The sequence below is a fragment of the Sinocyclocheilus rhinocerous genome, unplaced genomic scaffold (assembly GCF_001515625.1).
Source record: "Sinocyclocheilus rhinocerous isolate Xijiao unplaced genomic scaffold, SAMN03320098_v1.1 scaffold72, whole genome shotgun sequence".
Classification (NCBI taxonomy): Eukaryota; Metazoa; Chordata; class Actinopteri; order Cypriniformes; family Cyprinidae; genus Sinocyclocheilus; species Sinocyclocheilus rhinocerous.
The window spans coordinates 3,262,034-3,275,695 of NW_015628351.1; the positions used below are offsets into that span (position 1 = coordinate 3,262,034).

The 13,662-nt window shown below is 37.7% G+C and overlaps 1 protein-coding gene across 1 annotated transcript in view; it reads right to left on the reverse strand.

Annotated features, from left to right (window-relative positions):
• Positions 1-13,213, reverse strand: part of LOC107737678 (paired box protein Pax-7-like) — a 31,997-nt gene extending 18,784 nt beyond the window's left edge. Inside the window, exons 1-3 of the mRNA XM_016549268.1 lie at positions 13,010-13,213; positions 5,780-5,945; positions 5,421-5,617 (exon numbers count right to left, since the gene is read on the reverse strand). Coding sequence (XP_016404754.1) covers positions 5,421-5,617; positions 5,780-5,945; positions 13,010-13,213 — 567 coding nt within the window. The remainder of the gene's footprint in view (positions 1-5,420; positions 5,618-5,779; positions 5,946-13,009) is intronic.
• Between the last annotated feature and the right edge of the window lie 449 nt (positions 13,214-13,662).

A 13,662-nucleotide genomic window follows, 5' to 3' on the forward strand; every position in this document is an offset into this window, starting at 1 on the left:
CAGGTCTCATCTTTTTTTTTTTTTTTTTAAAGCCTCTTACTTTTTAACTCTTGCCAAATTGAAACAGCATCTGTATTTAAGACGGGTTCTAATTAACAAGTATTTCTCCTCTGCTCTCGGAGCACGGGGGTGATGTAAATATGCATGTATTTAGTCTTTTGATTTGTTGATGGTGACACGTGCCAGCTGACACCGTGCCCGGCGAGCAGCTTAATACCGCACTGGTAATAATAGCAGAGACGGCACATAGATTCTCTCATTGACATTCAGGTGCACAATGTCTTGTCAAAAATCTGCAAAAAAGAAATGAACCAAAACTCAATCATCTTCTTTTTCTCTCTATCTCTCTCTTTCTCACCCCCTCTCTCTCTCATATAATATGTTTTTCTTTTTTGGCAACCCCTGTGCAGGCTTCTTAAATATAATTCATCCAGTTTAAAGTGGCTGCTGTGCTAATGGAGGAGAGGAGAGAGGTTGGAGTCCCCCTCCCTTATCTCTAGCAGACAGTTGTCAGGAATCACTGGTGAGGCCTGAGTTTTGCGCGTGGCTCAGGCAGGGAGGCCTGGGGATACGGATCAAAGGGAGTGCTGGTGAGCACTGCTCTGCCTCTGATCCCCCAGTGCTGAAACCCAGCCTATTCGCTCTCCCTTCCTAACATCAAATGTTAGCCAAAGTTCCTTCATTCCAAAACACAAATCTTCCAAATGCACACACACACACACAAAATGATACATTTGCCATTTTTCTTTCATTTCTCTTACAAGTGTGTGGATGCATTTGTTTGGAAGAGTATAGATTTTTTTTTAAGTCTAAATACTTAATATATATATCATATTTTGATGTTTTAAATGCTAAAATAAAAAATAATAAAATTATATTAATTTACAGCATTGCCTAAATATATTTTAAAATATAATTTTACAATTTATTTAAATTTTGTTAGTGTCTTATACACTGATAAATGTATAATGGTTTCATTTAACAGTTTAAGTTCTTTTGAATGAAATTTTGTTCTAAAAGAAAAATAATATTGTTATTCAATATAGAAAGTGTAGAGAATAAATAATAAATATAAATGAAAATAAGTATAAATATTCTAATATATAATATAATATAATATAATAAAGTATAAATCCTGTAAAGAGTTAATATATAATGTAAGAATAAATACAAATGTATTATAAAATATAAATGTTAATAAATATCATTCAAGAGAATAATTACAGAATATTTATAAATGAAAATAAACAAACATCTTAAAAAGTAAATATAAAATGCAGAAAATATAAATGTATAATATGTGTGTGTGTGTGTGTGTTGGTGTGTTAATATACAAATTTAAGAGAATGAATACAAATAATCATAAATGGAAATACATATAAAAGTCTCCTAAGACAATAAAAAAAATATATATATATATAAATGAAAATCAATATAAAAGTCTCTGAAAAGAGTAAATATAAAATGTAAGGATAAATATATATGTATTGTTATAATAAAATATAAATGAAAAATATAAAGTAAACAAACGTCTTCTAAAAAAGTAAATATGTAATGAATAAAAATAAATGACTATAATAACAAAATAGTTTTAATCATTTGTTCATTTTGTTAATATTGCACTCACGCACAATAACTACCCGTTACGGCCCAATCAACCTGACACTAATGTTGCAGAGTGAAATTGCAGTAATGCTCATTAATACTGGCACTGCAAGCTTTACTAGATGACTCGAGTGCCTTGAGGGGTGGCGTTGTTGCTACGGGGCCCGAAACAAAAAGCATGACTGATTATACTGAATGGTTGGTTTTAGTAAAACCTGTTCATTAAAACGGGTGTGTGTTGTTTTCTTCTCCAGTTACAACAACTAACAACAAAAACACTGCACATATCAGACAAGCATAGCAGAACGTCTCCCACTGTAAAACCCAATCAGCCACCTGCACAAAGCATCTATTGTAGGAGGAGGAGTGACTGTAGTAGTAAAGCAGCCTACGGCTTTATTACCGCATTCATTCCTTCGCCACATGTCCAGTGTTTGGACTGGTCTCAATGTCCAGCAGCGGATGAAACACAGAAAAGACATGCAGTCAAGGCCATAGAAATCTGTCCATAGCTCTGACCCAGTCCAAAAGTGGGCTTAATGGAGATTAGGTCTGGCAATACTGGCATTGCATAATTTTCATCCGAACTAAGCTGCAGTGCTGTTTAATGTGTTTTCCAGAGGTGCAGTGAGAAGCGCTCTGCTTCTGCTGGCACATGAGAAGACTGAGAGGCTTGTGCACCTGTTGGTGTTGTGAACCCAGCAGGGTTGCATTTCATTCTGGCACGCGGCCATCACAGCACATTTACTGAAACCCACAAGTTTTCTCCACTCGACAGAAGCTGCAAAGCGGTCCATCCACACAATTTGACAAATGCACAACTGAAAATAAGCACATCTTTCTCACGTTTTCCTAAACTAAAAGCCAGGTCATTCCAAGCATGCACTAGATTTTCATGTATATCGAAATACAATGAATAAAATGTTGCCATTTTTGCTGTGTCTCTAGGTGTTGAGCGCTATCGTCTAAAATTAAAATTAAAATTAAAATTAAAATTAAAATAGATAAAGTTTTGTTATAGATCAGGTGTTTCTGTATGGCAAATTTTCCCATTTACAAATGTAATATATGTACATATATTACATTTCCATATATGAAATATATTGTCATATAAAGCAAAATCATATATGAAAAGTATTAGAAATTGGAACAATTTCATATATTAACATATATCTCTAGACCACACAAATATGTATGTAATATGTTATATTTCATAATTTTTTTTATTCATATTTTTGACATATGGTTGCTACATAAATGCCACATAAAATCATCATATATAGATATTATTAACATATGTACATACAAATTTTACTACAGTGATTTTTTTATGTTATAACCTTATATGTGAATATATGTCATATATTACATTTCCGTTTGAGTTAGGTCATTCTTTTTTTCTTTCATGTGATTAATTTTATTGCCATTGTGTAACCAGTCAAGTTACAATTAATATTGTTAATATGCATGAGCTTGACCAGCAAATATTTCCAAAAATCAGAGCTCAAAAGATATTAAATAACAGGGATAAACTAGTGGCATAAACTGTTGAAGCATGGTGGAAAAACAGAAATGTTGTTTTACTTCTTTTACTTCTTTTACTTCTTTACTTCTTCTTCACTATCCACTGTTGAGAAATAGTCAAACTTCAGAAGTCAGGATACTAAATATAAAAGAAATCAGAAGGAGACTGAGGTAAACGCAAATGTTTCATAAATGGAATAAAATAAGCAGAATTACTTTGAAACCGTCAGTTAGATGTGCCACAAAGCAGCAGTGAAAATTCAGTGTCAAAGAAGGGTTTGTCTAGACAAATGAGAGAAGGCCATTACACTACTATGACAACAACTTTAGGCTATAAAGCTTTTAAAATTGTTGATAAGATTTCACAAGCAAATAAACCAAACAAAAAGCTCTCTGTGCAATCCCACAGTGCTCTACTATTTAGGAAAAACTGCACTCTCTGTATAATACAAACTGCACCACTTGCACGCACTCAATTATTTGCATTGATTTGCATGAAGACAAAATTAATGTGTTAAAATAAATGACTAGAGGGGGAATTATAAGTAAAAGAAAGACAATAGATTAGACAAATGATGGAGAAAATTGTGATGTACAAAAACAAGCTTGTAAGGACTGCCATGTGGACTCCCTGTCGCTGAGAAGAATGGGGTGGGGGGGTTGCCTTGCCTTGTGGGGCACTGGCGGCCCTTTCATGGACATTGAGGCACAGTGTGATGCTGGGGTTGAACTATGATACTCCTGTCAAAGAGAACATTAATTTTTCCTACAATAAGGGCCTGATGGAATAGCCACATGTGACATGTGGAGATGGGTGAGAGGGGCTGGACAGGGGTGCGGAGGTTAGGGGGCTGAGGAGGGGTCGGATGGAGGGTGAACCATCTTCATTTTAGTGAGAGATTCATACAAAACCCATGGGGGAAAAATATAATTTTAATAATGATTTTAACAATTACAATTGTGCTTTTATCCTCTTTCAATGTATAGATAATTCGATTAATATGAATTTTTGTTGACATGCTGCATCTATAAAAATTGCTGCTTTAATAAAATAAAATAAAATACAGCTGTTATTTGATCTATTTCTGGCTGTTAACACTCCCCCCACAAACTGCATAAAAATGCTCGAACCATGTTCAGTTATTTATGCAGGTTTGCAGCGAAAGCATTAGCACTTAAAGCCCCTCCACTACGATTAACAATCAAACATGCTGAGAAACGCTTATGTTATCCCCCAACTCCGCAGTACAAGAGAAAATCTCTTTTTTGTCATTAAATCCCTAATTCTTTCCTCTCTTTGGGAAAAAAATAGTAATACCAGTTTCCAATCTGCTTTGAGAAATGTTTGGTGAGGGGGGGAAAGTGGCCATAAAACGTGTGAACAAGGGGGTAATTCTGGACAAACGCAGTATCGAATTTAATTTTCAACTCCTTACACACCATTTCAATCTTATTTTCTGCCTGTTAGTCAGATCTTCTTGACTATAGTGGGCAGAACTGCCCACTAATGGTGAATAATTGCTTGTAATACACTCTTTACCAATGATGTGCATCAATAGCAGCCATTTTCCTTTTATTTAGCTTTTAGGAATCAACCCTGAGCAATGAGTCCTATTTGTTACTCTCCATTATTCAAGAATGCTACACAACGTCGTTAACAAGAATCTTTGCTCAGAAACACAAGGACTAACACCTACAAAAGCCTTACTGGCTTTCCATTTTACATTCATACTCAAAGATGTATCAGAGCAAGACAAGACAATTATTTTTTTTTTGCTCCGTTCTAGTTAATTAAAACATCCTGACTTATTAAAATGTCTGTTAATGCTTGAAAATTACTTCTAGACAATTAAACATACAGATCCATTAGTTTAGTGAGATTACGTTCTTTTCTGAACGAGGCGCAGTGCTAGCAGCTCTATGACTGCATATGGGATTTCTTCTCTTTAGGGTATCCTGTATTGTCTCAAAACTAATTTTCTTAGAATCAAACAACTAAATCTTTCTTTTAATTAGGAGAGTGAGTAAAACAAAGGAATATTCATTAGAACACAATATCTTATAAACACTTCACGAGCACAAGGGGGGTATCATCCACTAGAAGATGATTTCTCCAAAACATGTCTGCTCAGTACACATGAGACGCATCTAATCACCAAACGTACACGGCAGCGCACAAAGAATATGCTGTTTTATCTTCAGAGAGGTCTCGTAATTCCACTTGAAAGACTCCTTGACATGTGGCTATAGAGAAGAGTATTTAAACACTGTGGCCAGTGACCCTTACTGACCTGTGGAGATAGTCCATTGCTCACGGGATTCATGTGATTACTGCTCGCTGACTGGCTCATGAAGGTGTCGGTGTAGCTGGAGAAACTGTGGCGGTTGGACGAGAGGCCGTAGGCGGAGCTGCTGTCGCTCGAGAGCCCGCCCTGATGCATGGTGGAGGGGGGCAACGGCTGGGGCCGATGCACCGTGCCACAGCCGTCTAGGAAGAACAGCACGTTTAATTACGTCAGAGAATTATTCTGAAATGCATCATGGGAACCTTCGTTTTATTGCCATTCATGTATGAGATGAGTTTGTGTAATGAGTATTAAATAAATAGAAAAAAGGTTCAAGTTCTTCACGAAAACATTGGTTCATTTACCTTGTGGTAATGTTGTTGAAGGATAGGTGGACTCAGGAAGCTGGTATGTTGGTAAAGTGGGCATGCCTGTTGGTGGAAACCCTCCAGGTAACAGGTGGTTAAATGCCGCCAGTTGACTGGCTCCAGCTTGTTTACGCCATCTTGCTCGACGATTGCTGAACCAAACCTGAAAATTAAAAATAAAAATAAGTGCACTGAAATTCTGGTCAATACCACTAAACTAATTATTCATTTCATGTCTAGTAATTAATGAAAAATGGTTGATATTATAAATGTCATTTTTATGAAATCCGTTTGAATAAGAAACAGGATCATTATTGTTAACCAAACTAAAACCATAAAAAAGTTCATTGCTTGAAATAAATTAAAACAGAAAATATAATAAAATATTTCATGTATTTTATTTTATAATAAGTTACTTTCAACTAAAGCAACATTTATAAAATAACTCAAACTAAATCAACTAAAACTTAAAAACTATATTACTAAATTACTAAAACTTTAACTTAAAATGAAACCAGAAAATATAAATTCAATATATTAACAAAAACTATATTAGCTTATCACTAATTGAGGGGAAAAATGGTCACACTTTATTTTAAGGTTCTCGCTATTAACAAACCATTAACTATGACTTTTGCCTCAATAAACTCCTAATTTGCTGCTTATTAATAGTTAGTAAGGTAGTTGTTTAGTTGAGGTATTGGTTAGGATTAGGGATGTAGAATATGGTCATGCAGAATATGTGCTTTAGAAGTACTAATAAACAGCCAATATTGTAATAATAGGCATGCCATTAAGCAACTTGTTAGTAGTGAGAAATGGTCCCTATACTAAAGTGTTACAGAAAAAACAAACAAACAAAGACCTCATAATAATAGAGGAGGGATGTACCCGGGTTATATGCATAATATTTTTTATGCGACTAACTCCAACATGTACCAAAGTGCACTTCAACAGATAAATAACCCTTAAAGGGTTAAATATTTGCCATAATCTATCCCTTTAATAATTTGTTTAAAAGTTAGTGCTATAGATGACTTTTAATGTAGAAAATGTGTTTTTATATCAAACATTTCAGTGATATTTTGAATGAACAAAAAGCCTCTATTTAAAGAAAGCATGAACGCAAGAAAGAAAGAAAGGCCTCATTAAAGGTCACATTAAGACACATTTTCAAAGTTTCATTCTAATGTGTCTCATTGAAAGGGGAGCACGGCCAGTAACTGCACCTCTCTGGGGCCGAGGCGCTGCCCCTGTGTATGCAAAAGAGTGAATGACATTGATCTATGCCTCAGAGGGGCCATTCTTCAGACTTTAATACACTGGCAGTGCAGTTAATCTACTGTTGTTTTTCAAATGGTCCCCACCATTGTGAGTGGAAGTGAAAGAGGGGGACAATGGCCCTTCAATGAATCAGACCACAAAGAGAGGGCGTCCATTTTTAAACAGCTCCTCAAGAATGACGCTTTCAGCCTGGGCATTGATCAAGGGGCTGGCGTAGACATACTGTATGAGTACACACTCTTTCTCTGCCTCTCTCTTTTATCCTCCCAGGCTCCCCTTCAATCTTTGCACACAAAGTGACAAAGCAAGATAAAAAGATAAATTTTAATAAAATCTCAAATTCAAGTGAGCCAATGAGAGCAGTCTGCAGCAAGATATTTTTGATAAATGCAATTTATTCTTAAAAATATGTGGCCTTTATGGTAATTGGAAAAATGAAATAAAATAGTTTTTTATTAATATTAATTTATTATCATTAAAATCCCACCCATAGGACAAAAGCAACAATTATGGCATTCCTTGAAAAAATTCCTGTTCCATTCCCATATCCAAACAAAAACTAGGAAACACCTATAAGACTCTGGAAACACCTATAAGACCTATATAATTACTCTTTTAAACACACCAGGGGACTAATTACACACACGGTTAGCAACTACTTTGAAAAAGCACATTCCCAACACCCATCCTTACCACAACGCTAGGTTAGACAACTGAATTTTTTTAAACTTCAAGAACTTAACTTTCTTTTCTCAGTGTTAATTAATAAATCATGCCAGTAAAAATCAGTTTCATTCAAATAAAAGTTAGCAGTACTCAACCATCCCCCATTAGCTATCCCACACTGCTCTTTCAACAATGCCGTGCATCAACGACCTTTCCCATAAAACCACTAGTCCCGCTGACACGAGCCCCATTACTTTACATGTCTTAGTTTAGTATGGTTTCTGGTATTAACGAGAAGTGGTGAGTAGCACAAGGCATTAGAAGGCGCGTATCTCAGTGTTAGAGGTTAGAGTGCCTGCCACCCCACACTCAATGGATCTCCTAAGAGGCTTGCTGCGAGCTGGGGCTTCTGAATGCACCATTCTGGAACCCGATGGCAAAGGCACCTTGAGCAGGGATTTTCTCTCTGCTGTTCCCTCTAATTCCCCACTCTTCTCATTTCCCTGCTCGAGCTGAGACACAAAGCACACTGCCCAACTGAGATGGCCGACTCATTTCGTATTTCTGAAAGAGTTCAAAAGTGAACGGAGTCTCTTGGCGAAACATTTAAGAGAGGAGATTTGGTGGAGTGTGGCTCAAGGAGCTGTTGTTTGATTGCATTCGGTTCGGAGGGAATGGAAATAGAAAAATTCAATTCAATATACTCTCAATCTCCAAGCGAACAGGGGGAGCGGGAGACACAAAAGGAAGGGAGGTAAATGGAAGACAAATCTGATTGTGGACTGTGTCACGATTTCACATTCCACTCTCGTCCAATATCAATCATCCGGGCCATCCTATCAGTTCCTCTCACTTTCTTTTTCGCCGTCTTTCTTGGACGACGATGGCTATGTGTCTTCCTAGGATTACCGCTTGCCATGCGCAGGGCGGTTGGTGAGCAGACAGGAAGACGAGGAGTAAAACCTGGATAGCGTGATTGAATTTCACAGCAAAAAAGAACATAACAGTGGCTGAGAGGCGTAAAAAAGGCAGACATCTCAGTGGCTCCATACAGGGGTTGTGGGAATCTGGATGGGCAGTGGGACAGGATGGGTTACGATGGAGGGTCGAGGCTGGCTGGACTGGGCCTTGAAGGAAACAGTGTGGCAATACTCTCTAAAATGAGGCATCTCTCCAGCAGAAGAGAGAGTTGAAGTTGTAGAACACTGTTAAGTTCATGCGCATCCTCTTTCTAGTTTTTTAACCATCATTATACATAAACATAAATATATGCATATAAACATACATATAATACTTTCACATATTTGTTTGATCTGTTCATTGAAATCCTGCATTTTTATGTGAGCCAGCAGCATAAGTACAGAATTATTGGCTCCAGATTTTGCAAGGATCAATCACAACTCATGTGATATGACTCCACATCAGGGGGCTGACATTTGTGCCCTGGAAGTCTTGTTTCCAGATTGGATCAAAGGGTGCCAGAATAGAGAGGGGAAGTGGACACATCTTCAAACCTGCTTGTACGTAACATGTGGTAGGACTAAGTCTCCTCACTCTATGCATTATAGCTTGTCGGAAATAATTATAAGCAAATTTAAAATGCATTGCATAATAATGAATTGATAAGTATTTTAACATATTACCTGCTGTTACCATTATTCATGAGATTGTAAGATGCATTATAAGGTGCATTACAAAGCATAATTAATGCATTAAAACTACTTTTATAATGCATTATACATAAAGGCTTTAAGTAAAGTGTTACCGAAATTACTTTTACTCAGCAAGGATGCATTCAACTGATTAAGGTTAATGTTACAAAAGATTTATAAACATATGCTGTTCTTATAAACCTTTCTATTCATCAAAAAGTATCAGTTCCCACTATTGAGCAGCACAACTGTTTTCAACACTGATAATAATAAGAAATGTTTCTTGAGCAGCAAATCAGCATGTTAGAATGATTTCTGAAGAATCAAGTTACACTGAAGACTGGAGTAATGAATTTTTTAATGTATTTTTTATTTTTATTTTTTTTAAACCGCAGCCTGGAGGAGCATAAACGACTTTCAAAAACATTTTACATCTTACCAGTCCTAAAGTTTTTAATGGTAGTGTATGTCAAAATTAGGTCATAGTATCTGTTTAATTCATTATTCATAATATAATCTAAAAGATACTGGCATGCAGGTTTCATTGTGATAATGTAGTGTGTCTAGGTTCCCCTCCATCTGTTTATCTTCCTCATATTTCAGAGTGGTCATACTACAACCTCAAACCTGATCCATGAACACATTACGAAGATTTCTTGTCTAACAGAGTTTGAAGTGACCTAACTGCCACTGCCTATGAAATTTCCTGTAAATCTCCGTTAATTCATTTTGTTTCTCCCTCTGGCCTTACAAAATGCAATGAACCAGACAGACAGACCTGGAAGCACTTAGTCAGATATGGATCACTTCCTCTGATTTGTCATAAGGAGCAGTAAAACAGTAGAAGCATGAGTAAAGTGTCTGTGGCTAAGAATAACCACAGTGACAGACTGATGACACCTAATAGAAAAGCACCAAACACATAAATTAAAGCCTTTGACATCCTCACTGATCCATGTCTGACTTCCCCTCTTTGGCAGCAGGAACATTCCCCTCCCTCTCTCCCAGTTTCTCTCTCTCTCAGACATCTGGATACTGTGTCAGCGCAGCTGCGCTCAAGTGGGTTGACACTGAGGCCGTGGGGTCTGCCAAAAGCCAACAGGGTCAGACACCTTCCCCTCCACAAAAGCAATGATCCCAGAGCCCTGGCATCTCCATGTGAGCTATCTCGAGCCAGAGATCCTCACACATCATCTGCTTGGCCTCTCAAGAACCAACTGCTGGGCTGTGACAGGGTTGAGAAAACAAAGCATGAGCTGTTGGGCCAAGATATTGAGGATGTGGTGGTTTCAATATGATCTTTGAGTGATCGGGACTTTCCATCCAACATGGCGCCAAATGTTTGACAGCAAAAGAACATTTGAATTTATATTCATGATTGAATTATCAGTTTTTAAAAATCTAATTCAGGTCTGACATACGCAGGTCAGAAGTGATGTAATGTTTATTCACTTGTCTAATTAGCATCAGTCACCATAAATGTACAAAAGGGCCAAATGTCCCATGGGGCTCCTTTCAGGGAGAGCCAAATCACTGACATGGCAGAAAAAAATCAGCAGGATCTCTGACACTGCCAGCGAGAGATCTTCTCTTTGCTAAAAATCCTGCCACGAGGCCACTATGGGTCAGCTTTTTCCAAAATGGAGTCATTTTCATTTTGTCTGGGCACAAACGTTTGACTGATTTACATTTCTGCATTTAGCAGACGCTTTTATCCAAAGCAATTTGTCAAAGAGCCAACAATATTTGTAATATACAAATTCTGATTTGAAAGAAAAGCCATGAATGCTGCTAAGTAAAAAAAGGCAGTTAATAATGTCGTTAGTTTTACCATCAGTTCAAGCCCGAAAGGGCAACAGAGTCACGTGACAGACACAGTGATGATGCAGTACACAAGCCGCGGTTAGTCGAATCACAGAAAGAGTAAGACATTTGGCAAGTCAAAAGGTGGTGAAGCCAATTTAGCCAACTAAAAAGTGGCTGAGAGGAAAAAGAAAGAGACAGCTGCATTTCAGTTATGCAGTGACATCATTTAATCAGCTTGTGTACATCTGACATACAGAGTTTACTTATTAAAACAAATAATCTTTTATTACAAAATCGAATAACAAAGACAGATTGACCTTACATGGCATTTCACTACACATTACTACATTAAGGTAACATCCAGAGCATTAGCATATGAAGACCACAAGCCCATTCCATTTCAGAGGTGAAGCAGGCAGCAGGGCCACGGTGAGCGGTCATATTTTTTTACAAGCTCTTGATTGATTAATGTAACTGGTGGAGAGGGGTTCCCAAGAGAGTGTGTGGGATGTTCTCTGATATGCAGCAAATTTGACAAGAAGCAGTGGTGGGCTTGAAAGTGGTGGGAAGAAAAGATCCCAGCCAAAAGCTGAAGTGAGAAATCCATCAGGAATGCACTTTTGTTCTTTTTATCCCCCTCCCTTTGCTCCCAACAGCTGCTGCCATAACTCTACTGTATTTTCCCCCTCTCATAGTTTCAACTATCCACATGGTTGACAAGCTGTCAGGACCAGTGGTGGGCGAAGCCAAAGTCCTGTGAATGCTCTGCAACATTTACATGCACTTTTAAAGTTCAAATTCAGTCAGACTATAACAAGCAATTCATCATGTAAACGCATTGGTCCAAATGAAATCGTACCAGTGGGGTTTCTGCAACTACAAGTCTCAGTGTTGTGTGAATGCTACAAAAGTCAGAAGTGACAAAAAGGTTTTTAAACCTTCAAATATTCAGTTATGCATTGAATCATGTATCTTTTGACAGAGAAGAATGTAACTCGATTATGAGTTGCTCGATTAAAACTGTGAATATAAACGTACAGCATTTGTTATATTGTCTGTCATTTCTCTGAAAGATGACTATTGACATTTTGATTAAAGTAAAAAAAAGAAGTAAATGAAACATGCATGGATAAATCGTTCACAATATAAGATCGCAATAACATGCATTTAGAAAATAGATAGGGTGAGCTTTAATTTCAAGCCAATTTTGACAGAAGTAGTGCCATGTTAGCCACCTGATCGTGTTTCTCCGATACGGCTGACAGGAAGAGGCCTGCTGTGTTTTTCAAGCACTTTCTTTGAGACGAGCAGTTGCATTGTTACACGCATCATCAATCAGAGGACCTCAGTCCAGCAGATCTAGTGACACTTTAGAGCTCTATAGACCTCGAAGCACATAGCTGAACTCTTACTGAGCTCTCATTGTGCCATCTACATCGCCAACTGAGAGCATCAGTTTTACGGGTACCATCCTTTTATAAGTAACCTTCATAGATGAGCACAATTAAAGGGATAGTTCACCCAAAAAATGAAATTTCTGTCATCATTTACTCACCCTCATGTCATTCCAAACCTGTATGACTTACTTTCTTCAAAAGAAGATACTTAAAAACTAAACAGGTTTCAAACAACATCGGACCCATTTGACTTCAGTTTTACAGTATGTGTGTTCAAGATGACAATTTTCATTTTTAGGTGAACTATCCCTTTAAGTTTTATATACAGAATGATGAAGATTCAATTAAACACATTTTGATCTGCATCTCAGTCAAACCATGTGTATATCTAGCAACTGCTTTAGTATTTGGCAGTGCCATACCTGTACTCTGGCCTCGGTGAGCTTGGTTCTCTGGGCTAGTTCCTCTCTGGTGTAGATGTCTGGGTAGTGTGTCCTTTCAAAGGCCTTCTCCAGCTCTTCCAGCTGCTCGGCTGTGAAGGTGGTCCGACTGCGCCTCTGCTTCCTCTTCAAGGGCAGGTCCGGTTCAGACTCCACGTCCGAGCCTTCATCTATTCGACCTGTCATAGAGGATAGATAACGAAAGAGCTGAGTGTGTTGTGCATAGCGCTAAAAAAGTCACGCACTTACCAGAAAGCTCTCTGGTTATGAATGCTGTCATCATAGTGATATGATGTGTAAGTGAATGTGGACCCAAAACACGGATGGATTGCAGCACGGTGAGACGGATTCATGTGGCTTTCAAGCGAATATTATTTCAATGCATAGCTATTTATATAAGCGAAGCTCTTGTACAATCCCACATCAGTGCGAATCCCAGCTCACCCCGAGGCCATAGAGGGAAAAGTGGGGGGAGTTAATCTCCGCAGACCGCCTTAGCGATCCTCGTACCGGTGCTAAAATGAAACAAAACTGGCACTTTGCAAATAACTCAAGTTTATTTCATTAAATGCCATTTGCGATCTTGCCGTCTTCAAAATAAGAGCGGTGGATTATCTGTCAAATGCAGCCATGTC